Here is an 18,702-nt window from a genome sequence, read left to right on the forward strand (position 1 = left end):
TTCATAATCAAAAAACTGTGTGTATAATTTTTAGATATTTTGACAAACTACCAACGATTTTTAAAAAAAATCTGGTTAAATTTCAGTCGTTAGCTATACATTTTTTTTTTTGAATTTTTAAGTACAACACAATTTGCACATTTTCGGGATTTTGATATAATTTATTTTGTCAAAATTTTTCAGTTTTTTCATCCAAACAAAATATTTTCTTCGTATTTATAGTGTATAAAATAATTTTAACATTCTGTGAAAATTGCAGGTATCTACATAATTAAACAATCCTAATTCATTTTTAGCCAATATCATTTTTTTCTTTTGATTTTTGTGTATTTCTGAATTTGATAGTTCTCGGCACTATTTTTTCTAAAAATAAAATCCCGATTTTTACGGTTCCTGAAAAATATTTTACCCAAAATTGAATTTCCTGCATAAGAAGTTTCCTATGAAATACTGTTTCAGATTTTTTTCGTTCGTCTAATATACACTGCATGTAATTGAACAATTCTAATTAATTTTATCCCTGATTTTGATGTTTCCTGATTTGGATGCATTCCTGAATTTAATAGTTCATGAAATTATTTTTTCTAAAAATAAAATTCCCGATTTTGATGGTTCCTGAAAATTATTTATCCCGAAATTGATTTTTCTGCATATAAATTTTCCTATGAAATACTGTTTCATGTTTTTTTGGTTCCTATAATATATCGTTCATGTCGTTAAACAATCCTAATCAATATTTGTCCTGATCATTTTTTTTCCTGATTTTGACGCGCTTCCTTATAAAATATATTATTTACTATGATAAATCCATAGAACTTATATAATATTATACTCAGTACCTATACGGTATATTGATAAAACACATGGTTTTTTTACAGACATCTTTGTGATCTGCAATGCACCTATTCTGGTTATCTATTTCAGTTATAGTTCGCATGCCAAATTTACCTATACAGACTGGTCTGCAAGTTTATATAGCCTCTAATCACGATTTAAGATAGTACTATCTTAAATCGTGCTTCTATAATACATTCTCCCGCCAGTGCCTCCCATAAACACAGTTTTTGATATTTATATTTGTTTGGTATCTAATTAAATTACAATATGAATTATTATAAGTTACCTATGTAGGTACTCAGGGCCGGACTGGGCCACAGTGCTACTATTCTACAGTACAGTGGGCCGCGGACTACGGTTATATAAAAAAAAAAAAAATGTATTTACCTATATATTAGAAACAATCTAATAATGCTTACAGGTTTATTACTAGACACTAGTTAAACTTAGTATAGATAGCACCATAGAACATAAATCATAATATTATGTTCAATTTAAGACGTGTGACTAAAATATTTTATGTCAATAATATGAATCAGTACAAATGTACTGAGCGTTCGGCAATTGGCAGCATACTATTATCACAAAAGCACAGTGGAAATATTAAAAAATAAACACAAAATACAATATAGGCAATATAACGTACTGCAATGACGGCTCACAGTGGTGTTACAATATGAATTATTATAAGTTACCTATTAGTAATTTTTCTGAATTTAAAACAATGATATTTATTTTATTTTTCTGGTCTAAAAATATTCTTTTAGATTCTGAGCGGAGCGATAAATGTAATTATTTTACTGTAAAAATTAAAAATTAAAAACTTTTTAAAATTATGTATTATGTAAAATACTGTCAAATTTTTACAACGATGTGTGTATTATTTTAATTTTTAATTTTTGTGTCCGTGTACACGATAACTAATCGAAATAATGCTTCGATTTTCAACTTCAGTATCTTGTTCCATGGGAGAGTGAATATTGTTGGTGCATTGGGGAGGTCAAAATTTAAAATTCCCAGTAATTTTCAAAAGCGCCGTGAAAAACAAAAGAAAAATGAATCAGGCTTTCAGTGTTTATTTTCTGGAACTTATTCAGAAAATGTTGATGGACTTGTTGAATTTCACCTCGATACTGATAAGCTAACTGTTAAAAGCTTAAAGCTGAACTACATATATGGTATACCAAACTTAATAAGCAAGTAAAATATCCAAAAAATTGTTTAGAAGCGTTGAGACAGCGTGATAAAGAAATATTTCCCAATATACATTTTCTATTAAAAATACCTACTATGCACTTTACCTGTTTCAACATCCACCCCCGAGAGAAATTTTTCTTGCCTCAAAAGATTGAAATCTTATCTACGAAACACAATGTCTGAAGTTTTTTCTGGATATTAAACTAAAAATTTATATCAATTTTTTTAACATTTTTTTGGTTTTAGGCTCGACTTAGTGGCTTAGCTATGTTAGCTGTTCATAAAGAAATTCCACTAACAGCAGAAGAAGTTTTAAATGAATTGAGCAAAAAATCAAGAAAACTAGATTTTGTTCTTTAATTTTTGAATGTATATTGTATATTAGTAAAATAGTTTCTATATTAGCAATATAATATTTAAATCTATAAATAATTAAATTTGTTGTTGATTAAAAAACAAAAAAAAAAAAATGGTTAGGTAAAAGACTAGCTCCTTCAATTTTACTTGACCCCCCCCCCCCACATACATTTTCTGAGCACGCCCCTGCCCCAACCTCGGAATTTTGGAACAAAATTAAGAGCCTTTTTTGTGATACGTTTGTGTTGCTTTGTGTCCGAAATTGAGCGTTTGTGCAGCAAACCCCGATTTTTAACGAATTATTCGAGGTGGGGTGTTGTCGTTTCAGTGGCACCCCCACCTTGAAAAATTGGTCGAAATTCGGAGTTTGACTTTTATAAACTAGTTGAAACCATAGAGGCATAGAACATGAAATTTAATCATGTGATTATTCTATGATATGACAATAAAGGTACGTTTTCGTGGTTTCGCTGTTGTCCGTGTATACTGTATCACAGAATATTGTACATTTTGTTAACACTGGTTGGTCTTTAGCTCAAATTAACGGTCTTAAGGTCTAATTACAATATTATTGTAGGTCTATGTTTACAATATAGCTACATCTGTCTATTATCTTAAATCGTGGCAGAACTGCAGAGTGCGGATGTAAATTGTTAACAGTGTCAGTGTCGCGCACAGATATATAAAAATATATCTGTGGTGTCGCATTCGGCTGATCTCTGGCGAGTGTCGATCACGATTTAACATAGTATCACAGAGTGCTATTCTGTGCTATTATCCTTGAAAGTGTTGGTTTAATATTTAAAAATAACAAAACAATATTATTATTTATTATTTAATATTTATTATTCAAGATTTTCTTGAAAATCTTCATTGTGTGATCACTGTCCACTGATAACCTATCAGTTTATTTCATTTTTTCTATGAATAATATTATTATCTTGTTGTATTTGAGTACTAATTTGAATAGTGAATTTGAATAGTGAATTACAGATTACAACAGAATACAGTCTTACAGATTATAGAGTATCAGTATAGATAGTAGCAAATACTATAAATGATCATTTATAGTATTTGATAATAGATAGATGCTTGACAGACACGTAGAAAATGAATTTTGTATTGGATTAGTCAGTACTCAGTAGTACTGCTATATTTCATTATAGGATATATACAATGTTTAGAATCGAATCATATATTACATCGATTATACTAAGTTATGTAGAAAAATACGTAAAAAACTTAAGACGTCAAGATGCTCAAGTATATAATATTAATCTTAATAAACTATTAATATTAATAATAACTTAATATTTTAAGATCGATTAGTTTAATGATTAATATAATTTTTAGGTATCACTATGGGATGGAGAAGGCTTATTTCAAAACTTGGAATTAGACTTAGATGTTTTGGAGAAAGAGTTAAATTTACCGTTTATTGTAATAAGTGGTCATATAAATCAACTGTTAATTAGAGTTCCATGGACAAAACTAGGATCAGAAGCAGTTAAAATTACTATTGACACAATAGGTAAATCTTTGTAGCTACTTGACTTTAATTGGTGTTTGTTGTTTGATTGTTAGATTATAATTAATATACCTAATTACATTGCTATGATTTTTTTAGAATGTGTTTTAAAATTAAAGACTCCTCAACAAAGGAAAGCTAAAAAGAATGATACAAGGCAAGTTGGTTTTAATTTTTTTTTCTTAATGTAGGTAGTAATTATTGATTTGTCATTTGTTAGTAATGCTATAATTAAAAGAATTAGGACCAATGGTAGTTATACATATTTTGTATAAATGTTAAGTTGAATATTAACATTAACTGCTGTTTTTGGTGAATATCAACATTTTGAATGAATATTAAAAATATACCAACAGTCACTGGTAAATGTCAATATTCACAAGGATTATATACGGGATATAAAAAAAAATTAAAAAAAAAAAATAAACACCATTGTAAAAACAATAGCTTCCTCGCTCCGCTCAGAATCTAAAAGAGAAGATAACCTAGGGAAACAAAAATAATATACTTCGTGAAAAATGAAAATTTATTCAATATTATCCATGATACCCACGTCAAAACAGACCATGGAGGACAAACCCATATAATTAGTGAATTACAAACAAAATATAAAAATATAACTTATGAATCAGTTACATTATTTTTGAGCTTGTGTGTTCAATGTCAAAGGACACAAAAAGTTCTTTTTGATTTAATTCTTCTTTTTTTACAAAATGTCAACATTCACCAAAAACAGATAGTGCATTCACTAAATGTCGACATTCACCTTAACATAAATACTAATAAAAAAGTTAATTTTGATTAATAGGACCAGATTTAAAATGTACAATTACTAAGCTACATTTAATAGGTTATTATTTTATTGATACTGGATTGGTACTGAATTGGAAATATAAATTATTTAAAATCTAATACCAATTGGTAAATATATAATATGCTTTAACTAATTTAACTCTTTTATTTTGCTATACCTTTATGTGTGATAGAACATTTAAATTTTTTATTTTATTAATATTTATCTCTATGAAAATCTAAAGAATTAACAGTTTTTTTAATTTATATTTTGAATGTGAACTCATCTGGACATACGGAATTCAGTTCTGGGGAGTAGCAAAAATTTCCAATACCAATTATATTCAATGAATCGAGTATAAAATCCTTCGTACCATTTCAAAAGCTCCATTCTATGTCTCAATTAAATCCCTCTACTCTGATTTATAAATATCTACTATCACGGAATTGGCCAAACTACATTATAAAACCTTCCATAACCGATTATATTGTCATCCCAATCCATTTATATCTTAACTCGCATCCATATCCTAACCTGGTAATCCCCAAAAGATATTAAAAAGACAGTGGTGTCATGACCTACTCACATGAGTATACAATTCATTTTTTGTAAAAGAAAAAAAAATGTAAATGCAAGTGCATAAGTTAGCTATCATAACTATCTATTGACGAAGTACCTCCACTATACAGAGGTCTCTTCACTTTTTGTTTCCTGTGTACTTAAAAAATATTATCATATAAGCTTATTATTTAAATTTTATAACAGATAAGAAAAAAAATATTTTGAATGTTATGTTTTTAACTTTGCATTAAATTACTGTATTATAGGTATGTAAAATTAAATTAATTGTTACTCATTGTCAATTATTTTATAGCGATAGAGCAAGTACTGATTATAATGAGTTACCACCTCCATCATATGTACAGAGTTTGATCAACAAAATTGTCGGAAATCTTTCTGTAACATGCAATAATGTCATTCTAAAATATATTGAAGATGATATAGTCCTGTCTATGAATATAAAGTCAATTACTCTAGATTCATGTAATTCAAAATGGATTCCTGATATTATTGGTAAGTATAACAATTAACAAGTATAATTACAGTTATCTGTAATATAACTATTTATAAGTATATTTCATGTGACTTTCAGAGTTAACACCATCTCAATTAACATTAAGAAAAATTATTAATCTGTCGGATGTGACTATTTGTTTGGATAGAAGAAATGCTTCAGGATGCATAGAAACTTACTTAGAACCATTATTATATAAATGTTCATTATCCATACGATTATGTCGTATGTTTCGATCTCCTCATTCTGCCCGACCTTATACAACTCAAATGGATATGTTTTGTTCAAAGATTGCTTTTATTCTTACTGAACCTCAGTTACCAATGTTTTTGAGATTGTTAACTTTGATATTAGATTTAAATCCGACTGATACTCCAGAAACAAATAACTGTATTGATGATGAAATTTATAACAGAAGTCCTAGCAGCTGTAGCTCAAGTAAATCTATCTATATTTTAAATAATAATGTATTTTATCCTGCTAACTTACCCATATATTACTGATTACTACTTTGTAATCTACATACACCAAAAGTATTTACTATATACTCTTTTATGAATTCCATGTATTGTTTCCTGTACTTCCTGATATCTTCCTTATATTTAAAATACATTTATGTTTTTAGATATACATATTATAAAATAAAAGTAAATTAACTAAACTAAAGTTTTGAAAAACTCAAAACTCTAAATCAAAGGTTATCCTTTTGAATTTTAACATTTAGTTTCAGAATCAAATACAACCAATAATGATGGTTGGGTTGATTGGATGTGGAATTGGGTGCCAAGTGTTAATTTAACTAGCGAAGTAAATGACCTATCTCTTAGTCCAGAAGCATCCATTAGTGGTGGTCATACATTAAATACTGGAATATACATTGATACTCTTTTATTTGTTCTTAAAGTAAGTAATTATAACTATAGTATATTTAATGTGCTTATTTATAAATATTTTTATTAAAATATATTACCTCGTAATTTTTGTTAAAAAAAATTTATTTTATCATTTTAAGTTTTTACTCATTAATTACTAAAATATTTTAGATCTTATCTAAATGGTAAAAATTACTGAGATGAGGAAAGCAAAATAACATTTCTTTACACAGTTTGGCTGTATAAAATTATTTACCCATAGTTAAATTTATTTTTTCTATATATAGTTAATCTTCTTTTCGTGCCCGGAGAATTGTAGAATATAGACCATAGTTAGTAACAATTGGTAAAATGGTAACATTTTAATGATACTTACATTTTTTTTAATTAAAAATATATATTGTATTATGTGATTCTAGATCAAATCAAATAAGAAATTAAATGATTATAGACCATTATTACAAATTACTTTTAATGGTACTTTACTTGAAATGGTGTCTAATCCACCAGATTGGATGGATGTTCAGTTTGGTATTAGTAAAGCTAGCATAGATTCTATTGGAGATTGCACTTGTGGGGCTCAAGATTGTTATACGGTTAGTTTAAAAATAAAACCATACACATGGTATCACATTAATAATATTTAAAAAAAAATATAGAAATAACATAATTTATTTTTTCAGAGTAATTATTTTTCATCAGGTGTGATACAAAATACATATTTATCAAAGTCGTTATTTCAAGATAATAACATTAATGCTTTTAATGATAATATATTTTCATTTGATGATCATTTGAGTACATTTAGTGGTAAGATATAATTTTTATTATAACATATTAGCAGAGCTTGGATTTGAATATTCTATATTCTATACCATTTGCTGATTAATAATTACTATAGGATGCCGGTAAAAATAACAGAGTAAGGAATACATTTGTTTTATACATCAAGAATTCCAGATACACAATTTTACATTGCAAGTTTTAAGCATTTAACATTTTTTGTGCTAGTTTTGATAATATGCATTAAATTAAATTTATTTTGTGGTTTTCACAAATAATAGAAAACAATTATATAAAGAAAAATATTCAATATTTCACTGTTTCTTTAATATTTCATATTATGATTTATGTGGCTTGGTGATTGTTAATCACTGCATCTATTGTATTAATTTGTTTCTAACTAGAATATTCCAAAGCTTAAAACCGGTAAAAAAAAGATAATTTGAGAACCGAAAACTAATAAGTGCCCTAGCCCGGTTTACCATCATCACTCGTTAGTTAGTTCTCCGTTGTTTCTACTATTTTTATATTTTAGGGTATATTTTAACACATTTTAAAATGTTTTAAGTCATATTTAAAACATATTTAGATACTTTTTAGTGTTATAAGATCCAAATGATCTGCTTATTAATAATTTACAATGTGTTATATCAGCGGTCCCCAACCTTTTTAGTTGTGAGGACCACCAATTTTGTAAAATAAATCTTTGAGGCTCACATAGCAAACCTATATACGTATGCATAAAATATATATAAATTTATATACATATAATATATACGTAAGTTATTAGAAATAAAAGAATTAAAAATAGAATGTAGTAACTCACAGCAGACACAACGACACATAGTCACTCAACCACTGTTGCGGAATAACTAGTCAAGCAAATTATAAAAATGAAAGACCGATTAAGTTTATCGTAAAATACAATACGATAAAAATGACAAACAGGAACCAATTATATATTATAAATAATTAATATTATTATAACCAGAAATATTATAAGGTATATAATAAAAATATGTAATAATTTATAATATTATTTGAAGTATATATATTTATATTATTTCTTATTATATGGTTCACGGCCTAGTGCTACGCTGATCACGGCTCATGGGTTAGGAATTGCTGTGTTAGATAAATTAAAATAACTAATACGTATGGGTTTGGTTAGGCAATAAAGTATTTTCACTATTTTATTTAAATTTAAATTTTTTTAAATTGGTCAGTAGGTTTTGCTGAAAGTTGCCAAAAGAGTCAATGAAACTGCTAGAAATCATTTAATAACAGACTAAAAATGTAATATTAATATGTATCAGAAATATCATTTGTAAATAATCCTTAATTTTAAAGCTATGATTTAAGGGGCTCCAGCGTATTATGTTTGAAGGAGTGATATTTAGGCAATTCACATGACATGAACATTTGGGCTATGTGTGTGAGTAGTAAATGATCATTAGTGCGTGTTTCCAAAAATTGTTGTAATGTAAATCTCGCACACGCCCGCACATGTCAATACTTCGCGATGAAATATTTTCTTGTTCGCATAACTATAAAAACTACTAAAAGCGGTAGTTAATTAAACACACCTCCTGAAGTTTGATTGTAAATTCAAAAAAAGTGGTTGAATTTATAAGCTTCTAGACCCGGGGTCACCAACTAATTTCTATAGGGATCTTTTTTAAAACTTACCAAACTTCTCACTGTCCAAGACACATTAAAATACCCAATGACTTTTTTACACATCAATTAATGCCTATGAACTTTTAACGTAACGCTCCGTGAAAAAGACGTATATGATAATATATAAAATTATATTTGTATACCATACTCACAATATCGGAAAATATTTGTATTCGTAACTTTATTATAAAAATGTAATGTAAAAACTATGTATATTATATATTTTATAATTACGCAGCCATTAGGGTCTGTAAAAAAACGTGTCTGCGGTCTGGATGCGGACCGTGGTCCGCCAGGTGGTGACCCCTGTTCTAGACTATGCTCTTTTAGAATCACTTTTTTGATTTAAAATCAGATATGTCCAAAATAAATACAAATGTAATGCAATTATTTCATTGGATTTTTGAAAAAAAAAGATTTCATACATGTATTAAAATTAAAATCGGACATTCCTATGTATGTGTAATTTACAAGCGGTGGCTTATTGTTCTGAAACGTATAAAAAATATGTCTGCTGCAACCATTATAATTTATTAATTATGTATATATTTTTATACTTGTGTTATTTCTAGAAACAATTCTCTTAGAAAAAACAACTGCATTTGCAATTGACTATTTATTCACTCAAATACCTAATGCACACCAGAATAATTGTAATGATGATAACGAAAATGTTTATTTTGTGTGAGTATAAATAAATATATGCTTGTCAACTATTAACTTTTGAGAAAATTATTACGTTTGTTATATAAGTTTTTAATTATTTTCCAATTTAAATAACAGTTTTTATTGTATATATCTATACATCATTTTGACTTTCAGTATTATTTAAATTGTTCAAGATAATAAATTAAAGTTATTAATTAAATAAGTGTTAACATAATTATACCTATTAATTAATATTTATATGCAATAAAGATCCGAAGAAAAATGCTTATTACGATTTGTTGCGGGACCAAGTAATTTGAACATATCATCAGGCCTAATTCATCGAGCTGAATTCATATATAAACTAATTCTTGGTCATGATTTATTGGTATTTACTGCTCCTCTACAACCTCCACGTTTGGGTATTTTTGATTTCATAACAGTTATATTTGTATATTTTATTTATTTATATCTATATTAATAATTTTATATTTTTTTAAGATATGGACGAAAAGTATAATTCATTGATTAACTCCTATGTCCAAGTATTGGTGTATCAGTTCACAATTTTTAACCCTGTGGTTAAATTATTTCCTGCTTGTCATGTACCAATTTCATCTTCATCTCAGAAACACAAGGTAAAATTTCATTTAAATTTAAAAATCTTTATTAAATGTATTTAAATAAAACTTATTTAATGTGTTAAATATGTTGACAGAAAAATCAAAAAATTTGTTCAAAACAATTTGATCCTGTATTTGAAAATCCACCAGTTGCTATTTTTGAATTAAAAGTTATAGATGGTCGAATTGTGGCACCTAAAAAAAAATTTAAATGGTCAGTATTGCCACGACATATAATTCAAAATATTTCTGAAGAAAAAAAAGCACAATTAAAAACCAGGACCATTTTTAGGGTTGGTATTTTTAATATTTATTTGTTATTTATGACCTTTTAACGTATTAGATATGAGGATTGATTGAATTATTAATTAATTTCTATTGTTGTTATTATTATTTATGGAAATTCAAGGTAAAAGATTTGGTAGCAAATCTTGTGCTTTCTAAATCGACACAGAAATTGTTTGTAATTAATAATATAGGATTTAATACTACAATAGATATTGATTCAAATTCAGATTGCATATTAGACATAGGTAAATTATTATATAATTTCATAATAATTACATATTTTTAAAGGTTTACCTAACTTTATGTATTTATCTTCTCTTAGATATGATTAGTTTTTCGACATCAAAAGAAAACTGCTTATTGATGTATTACATAATTCATTCAATAATTATGTCGAATCATAGACGACTTTTGCAAGTTAATAATTGTATTTTTAGATCATCTTTATTAGATGATACACCAGGTATTTCATAAGTTTATTTATGTTTTAAATATAAAAATTAATTGTATGAAACCTCATAACTTCCTACTTTATATGAACTAACTTTCTTAATTTTTTATTATTTATTATGTTTCACTGGACAACTGTTCAATGTTATTGAAAATAATTTTTGACATACATATAAGTTATGCTAATAACTGATAAAATTATATTTGAAAAAAAAATTATATTTTTTTTGATATCATTAAGCTTTTTACTTTTTTGAATGATAAAACATATTTTTTATTTTTTATTATAAATCAAAATATTTTTCAGTGTACTTTAATGTATAAAAAACAAATTTTGGTTTTTTCAATTCAAGTTTCAATAACTGAGTGGCATAGGAGCAGAACCATGCAAAATGTTGGTCCACTACTCTTCCCATCTAAACTTTAAATACTTATAAGTTATAAGTCTTATAACTAATTAATAACTCAATTTTTATTTACATACATTGAAATACTCTAAATTATACTCTACTTCAAAATAAGAAATAAAAAAATTATGTTGGCTTTCAATAATAAATACTTAAAAATTAATCACAATACAAAATATTAATAAATATATTCTCAAAAACGTTAATAGATTTTAAAATTATGAGTATTTATCAATTAAAGAACCATCATTATTGTATCATATTATAGAATATATTATACAGTTGAGTCTCAATAAATCAATAAATACATAAGTCAAATTTATTTTTATTCCCATTGAAATCCAAGTTATCGAAACAAAACTGTATAATATACCTATATAAAATTTACTTACAGACATTTTACTATTTTATAAGAAAAAAATACATATATCAATAGTATTGACTTCTAATGATAATTATATTCATAATTATACTTAGGTACAGTTGTATTAAAATTCAATTTGGAAGGAGTTAAAATATACTATAAATCAGAAAATCAAGTAACTTGTAATAAAATTATACTCAATAACATCAATGCTAAAATGGTAACACACAGTTCAATGAATGATAATAATCAAAGTGCTATTATATTCTCAACTCCAGAATTTATTAAACACTCTGTACCATTCCTTCATGGTAAGTAAATGTATTTATCAAATATTATAATAATTAAATTAAATGATCACTAAGACTATCCTCGATTGCTTGAATATGATTATACATTATCCAATGGTATGAAATATTTTTTTAAACTATTATATTTGATACATTTTCAAAAGAAATGTTAATTGACTTCTCTTAGTCTTAACACTAAAGACCGAAAGCATTTAAAAATAAATCCTTAAAAATTAATGTTTTAGAGTTGAACAAATAAGTTATAAACACCCTTCATGTCTCAAGAAATCTATTAATATAACTTTTATCGTAAATGGTCCAGTAGTTTTAGAGTTCATTAATTACAGACACACTAATATCCATTTAATAACAATAATAATAATAATAATAATATATTTTTTACATACAACATAATACCTTTCAGTATTTAATACATCAATTACAATAAAAGTTATTTAAATTATACGAATATATATACATATATATTTGCAACCCTCGGCCTTCCTAATACATACAGATAATAATTAACATTAAAGTTTCAAATCTTCATGAAAAGATGTTGTTGAATTCCAATAAAATGTTAAAAATGAAAAATCCATTAAGAAACAGTTAATTTAAGGGTAAATTAAAATATCCAATGTCTTAAAAATGTAATTTTATCAAAAACTGGTTTTGTGTAAAAATTCCCATTTTTCCAAAAAAAACGTGTGCGATGCGGGACGTAACGCAAAAGTGAGAACTAAATTTTCAGGTTATTGATTTTGTAGTTGGTAGAAACATGGGGATTAAATGAATGGATGTAATCTTAATATTAATTATTTTCTACTAATACAATGGTAACACTTTCAATAGCTCGTGCAGGTTCTACATTAACTTTTAATTTATAAATTATCACATAAATATTAACTATTTTCTTCTGGTTCAACAGCAACGCTTTCAATATTTGTTACAAGTTCAACATCAACATTATTATCATCTACGGGTTTAATCGTAATACTTTGTCTATTTCCTAGTGAAATTGATGAAACAATGGGAAGGAGCATACAATCACATATAAAAAAATCCTGCCATAGACTCAAAACCTCGAGTTTCCCCGCTAAGGACGAGGTCCTGAGGGTGTCCCAGACCAATTTCCAGCAAAAAATCAAAATCCAAAATGGTGGGAGGGGGTGCTCAGGTTCCCTAAATCGGAAATCGATAGTCCTAAGTATGAGGAATAGATCCCCTTTGGTCCCCGGGGTGTGTAAGTTGAATAGCGGCTGAGTTATACTTAACTGGAAATGAAGGGGGTAGAAGCTTAGTTCCAAAATAATTTAAAATGGTCTATAGACTTAAAAAATGAGATCCCCCTTGGTTTGGGGTACCTAAGTCAAATAGCCGCTGAGTTATGACCGGGTAAACAAATTTCTTGTTTTCCCTAGGCCCCCTAAATCTAAATGAATAAAATAACATAAGGGCAAAATGAAATAACACAAGAAATAACATTTTTAAATAAAATGCATTTATTAAAATCAAAATTAAATAATATATCTCTTCGGATGGATGCGGACGGACGGACGTTCAACGAAATAGGTCCCCAACCAAGCGCGCGCAATAAAGTTCTCACTATAAAAATTGTTTTCCCTCTCTTATTTTGAAAAAAATATATGATTTTTCTATTTTGACCTTTCAAAAGTACCAACTAAAAAATTTAAGCATTTATTTTACTAATTTCTGTGTATACAGAAAAAAAAAATTTGTAAAATCAATACATTTCATCGCTTCACTCAGTCTAAAACGAATGATAATATTCTAAGAATTATTTTTGTGTATTCCAGTAATTCTTCAATTTCCATCTGAAATAGATGTCAATGAAACACCTTTAATATATTTCAAAATCGGACAGTTGGATATGAATTTAGACCCAATGTTATTTGAATGGTTAGTTTATGTACCCAAAGTAAATAAGCAAAAAGAAATAAAGAAGAAAACCTCTACATCTGATTTAGCATTTTTCAGGTAATATTTCCATTTATAGAGTTATAATGTATATTTTTTAACATTTTTATTTTTATTTTTACAGCGCTCCCAGTAGAAAAATTTCAGAAACTAGTATTAGCAGTGATCCAAAAAAAAAGTATCCCAAACCATCTATTCATAGTAGTGTTTCCGATAATATTTCATTTCATTCAGCTAATTATATGCATTTAAAAAATGAAGTAATTTATTAGTCTACATTTTTAAGTACTATTTACATGATATCATAATTATAATTTATTTATTAGTATTATTTAGGAACTTATTTTATGAAGGCAATATACATTTTATTAAGATTGTGTAATCAATGTAACTTTTATATTTTAAAATTTACATAATTTTTTTTTTTTTGGTTTATCTATTTATAGTCTAAAGAAAAGAAAATAGTATGCTTATTCAACAAATGGAAGTCATCAATTGTTTTTGTTGATACATCAAGAATTGCATTATATTTTCCTAGCAAATCATTATCAATGTTAAAAAAATCTCAAAACTGTAAAAATTTGGATTTGAAGGAATTAATTGAGATATCATCTATTAATGAAGATGGATTACTTGTATTAAGAATATCTAACATTTCCTTAAAATGTGTTGTACCAAAAAATCAAATAGAACAGTATTTAAATACAACTCCAGTGCGTTTTCCTAATACATTATGGTCTCCTGGTAAGATTTTCATATTTTAGTTAATTTGCTTTATAATTGAGATAGATTATTAAATACTTCGATGCAAATACAACATAAACAACAATCTAAAATTTAAAGAATATTAATTTCAATAATCCTTGTGCTCTTGTACTTAAATAGTGTTATTTAATAAAATATTATCATTTTTAATTTAACATTTTTCTAGATGGTGTATATTTTCCATGGCAACTTAATTTCTGTAAATTGGAATGCTATACAATTCATAGTACTTATGATAGTACATATCAAAGATCATATTCACATAAAATACAACTTCTTTATCCATTTAGTGCTCAATGTACATTAGCTATAACAACTCAATTTCATAACAATAATATCCAAACATTGAAAAGCTTAGCCGCTTGTATACATTGTGATTCTGATCCAATTTCTATTTGCATATCAGAACAACAAGTAAGTGTTATCAATAGGGCCTGGAACTTGATGATCTAAAAATATATAAAAAATGCATAAAATGACATACAAATCTTAAAAAATGACATGAAAAAATGATATTAAAAATGTATATTTTACTGTAAAAATTGATAAATTGATAAATAGGTATTGTTTTGATACAAAAATTAAAATATTAAAATTATTATATTATATTATTAAAATTATTTTTATTTAACTAAATAAAAATATATTAAAAAAAATACTACTTTTCGTGAAATTTCTTTTTTTGTCGAATTTCTTGTTTTAAAACTACTCTGTAACAAAAAGAAACATTTTAATTTAATAAAAGTGAACATTTTTACGTACTTAATAATTTTTTATAGATTTGTTTTATCTTCAAATTTGTTAAACTGTACAATCAAGGTTTTTTTAATATTTTCAAATAAAAATGAACGGCGATTATCCGGCAACAGTGTTTTATAGATCGAAAAATTTTTCTCTACCTCAACAGATGTGATATGGGCATATTTAAAATATGTGATATCGTTAATGTTCATATCATCCGGTAAACCGTTTAGATCATTATAATCTCTGTATAATATTTTTGGAAATTGTTTGCATTGTATTGTATCCCTCTTTTTTTCAAAAACTGCATTAAGTTTATTTTGAATTTGACAACCAATATTATTCGGAACTTGTTGAATATTAATTTTTTCAGCTTCTATAGTTTTTATAGAATCTGCTAAACTAATTTTAGATGACTCAAGTTTAGCTATTGAGTCTGGTAAAGTTCCGAAATTTGATTTTATGTAAATTAAATTTGACTGTAACTGAATCGGATAGTAAATCTAACATGTATTCAATTAATACTGCGTCGTTTTTATCAAATTTTGTTACGAAATTTTTTATGGTATCATAATTTTTGCAATAATAAAACGCTGCATTTAGCCATGTTCCACATTTAATAAGTACTGGTTGTGGCGTTAATGGTATAGTAAGCGCAATTTCTTTAAAAGTATTTACTCCTGAAAATATTATTTTTCCATTCGAAATTAGTTGATCAGTTGATCTACTTTAGGGAAATATTTCCTAATTTCCTCTGCTACTCTATGTAATGCATGTGCCACACATGTTACATGCAACATTTTAGAATAAAATACTTGAATATATTTACCCGCTTTCACCTTGTATGGTGCGGTGTCACTTAAAAAAAGCAATACATTGTCATGTTTTATTCCATTCGGCGAAATAATGTGAAGCGCTCTATCAAAAAGTTTAGAAATAGTGCTATGGTTAACTTTTTCTAGAACATCAGTATGAATAAGAAATTGTTTTCCTGGATGATTTGATTCCAATGTCCCTATGACAACATTTGCAACGTAACGCCCTTCTGCATCTGTAGATTTGTCAATAATATTAAAAAATTTTTCGAATAGTTACTTCATAGCATTCATGGACGTAACCTTTTCTTAGGGTTGATTCATCGGGAATAATTCTATTTGTGTATTTTTCCATAAAATGTTTAAAATTTAAATGCATCATTTTGTAATTTTTGAAGAGGAATATTTGCAGATAATATTAAAAAGATGACATTTTAGTTGGGTCAGTAATCAAAGTTTGAATTTTACATGAATTTAGTTTTTCATTTGTATTTTTTTTTCCGTCCATTAATATGTTTAATGCGAGACACGTGTTGTTCTACAGTACATTTTCTGTCTGCATCAACCTTAACTTCACAAATTTTACAAAACAAGACTGTCCCATCAGTGGAAAAAATATCTTTTCCAAATTCATCAATAAATGCTAGGAAACGCGATCTATTTGATGATTTAATTTTAGGCATTTTTAATTAACGTTTAAAATTGATAAAAATTACACAACACAAAACTTTACACTTTATATTCGTACAGTAGACACTATCGAACTAACAATGTTATCGAACTCAAATTAAATGAGTAACGAAGACATGCAACTTTATCAAACACGGGTTTATGTCGATTGCGATTATCCAGTATCATTAACCACGATAACTGATTTTAAGCACATGGGTGCCTCGGGTCTAACATAGTATCTGCCTACAGTTTATTAAATAATCGTAGATCGCGACAACAAAAAAAAAAAGATAATGAATGTTGATAATCGACAAGCAAATGGAAACTGCATTTGTTACAATACAATGTAACTTTCAACAAGAAAAAAGAACAAAAATTAATAAAATGCACCAAAAATACTAAAAAATGACTGTAAAGCACAAAATTCTCTAAAAATGCAAAAAATGCAAAATAAAAATTGTACCATTAAATTCTATACTTCATGAATCAAATTTCTGTATAAACGAGCATTAAATATGAGCATTAGAAAAAAAGATGCAAATGCATCAACTTCTGGGCCTTAGTTATCAATAAAATAGATTATAAATGAAAAATCTATACTACTTTTTATATAAATAAATAAAATGATATGTTTAAGATATATAAACATTTTTTTTTTTAAATTTTAGGTACTCCTCGTTGCTAATTTATTGAAAAAACAATTGGAAGTATACAATGTTATATTTTCAAATATAGAATATGGAACATTTTTTAACCGATCAGTAGCTCATGAGATGTCATCTATTCCTGAAGATGAACCTGTAGAATCCAAAACACGTAAATTTGGTAAAATCTATAATTTATGAGTAATAACAGTGGTATATTTAATAATTGTTTTTTTATGGAGGGGGTATGGTGTAGTTATAAGGAATAATTTTATGAGACCCTAAAATGATAAAAATTAAATTAATGATTACTGGGATTATACATGGAGAACACTAAGCTTTTATTTGAACCTATAAGGTTTATAAAGTTTCCTCTGGATTAAAATAACTATATGAAATATAAATCAAATGTCTTTCCCACATCATTCAAAATTAGGTCTCTATGACTAACTGGTATGGTTAAAAATGTTTTTGTTGTGACTCAGAAAAATAACTCTTAGGGGTAGGTAATTAGATATTATATCTGTTGCTGTCAATTGAAAAATCAATGTTCTTCTCTTTCTAGTGTGGAAATTTGGTTGCTTAACTTGAATTACAGCCTGAATGTTTCTTACCCGCGCTAAACAGTGTTCTCTATGTTTTACATTTATAAGACAAAGACAATACATGCGGGTGTAGCGTCCTCTTAAAGCTAAAAATATCCTAACAGTCTCAAAGAATCCATCGGGCATCGTTACAACTTTTATTGAAATTGGTTCAGTAGTTTCTGATTGTCTGAGATGTCAAACATACAAACTCTTCAGCTTTATAATATTAGTGTAGATAAATAAAATGCATCTCATAACTAGGTGCTCTATACTATAAACTATATTATTCTAACTACACAATAATAGATAATATATAAAAAATTTAACAATTGTATCATGAGGAAGCAT

At 26.7% G+C, this 18,702-nt stretch overlaps 1 protein-coding gene across 1 annotated transcript in view; it reads left to right on the forward strand.

Moving 5' to 3' along the window:
- Nucleotides 1-3,339: 3,339 nt before the first annotated feature.
- Nucleotides 3,340-18,702, forward strand: part of LOC100160075 (vacuolar protein sorting-associated protein 13B) — a 31,737-nt gene continuing 16,374 nt past the window's right edge. Inside the window, exons 1-20 of the mRNA XM_008186792.3 lie at nucleotides 3,340-3,654; nucleotides 3,745-3,922; nucleotides 4,019-4,076; nucleotides 5,587-5,786; nucleotides 5,866-6,225; nucleotides 6,512-6,690; nucleotides 7,079-7,255; nucleotides 7,343-7,469; nucleotides 9,695-9,806; nucleotides 10,041-10,192; nucleotides 10,272-10,408; nucleotides 10,489-10,686; nucleotides 10,803-10,926; nucleotides 11,004-11,144; nucleotides 12,016-12,213; nucleotides 14,010-14,190; nucleotides 14,255-14,390; nucleotides 14,577-14,874; nucleotides 15,062-15,309; nucleotides 17,792-17,948. Of these exons, the coding sequence (XP_008185014.2) occupies nucleotides 3,568-3,654; nucleotides 3,745-3,922; nucleotides 4,019-4,076; nucleotides 5,587-5,786; nucleotides 5,866-6,225; nucleotides 6,512-6,690; nucleotides 7,079-7,255; nucleotides 7,343-7,469; nucleotides 9,695-9,806; nucleotides 10,041-10,192; nucleotides 10,272-10,408; nucleotides 10,489-10,686; nucleotides 10,803-10,926; nucleotides 11,004-11,144; nucleotides 12,016-12,213; nucleotides 14,010-14,190; nucleotides 14,255-14,390; nucleotides 14,577-14,874; nucleotides 15,062-15,309; nucleotides 17,792-17,948 (3,448 nt within the window). The 5' untranslated portion in view covers nucleotides 3,340-3,567. The remainder of the gene's footprint in view (nucleotides 3,655-3,744; nucleotides 3,923-4,018; nucleotides 4,077-5,586; nucleotides 5,787-5,865; nucleotides 6,226-6,511; nucleotides 6,691-7,078; nucleotides 7,256-7,342; nucleotides 7,470-9,694; nucleotides 9,807-10,040; nucleotides 10,193-10,271; nucleotides 10,409-10,488; nucleotides 10,687-10,802; nucleotides 10,927-11,003; nucleotides 11,145-12,015; nucleotides 12,214-14,009; nucleotides 14,191-14,254; nucleotides 14,391-14,576; nucleotides 14,875-15,061; nucleotides 15,310-17,791; nucleotides 17,949-18,702) is intronic.

Source organism: Acyrthosiphon pisum, chromosome A1 (assembly GCF_005508785.2).
Source record: "Acyrthosiphon pisum isolate AL4f chromosome A1, pea_aphid_22Mar2018_4r6ur, whole genome shotgun sequence".
NCBI lineage: Eukaryota > Metazoa > Arthropoda > Insecta > Hemiptera > Aphididae > Acyrthosiphon > Acyrthosiphon pisum.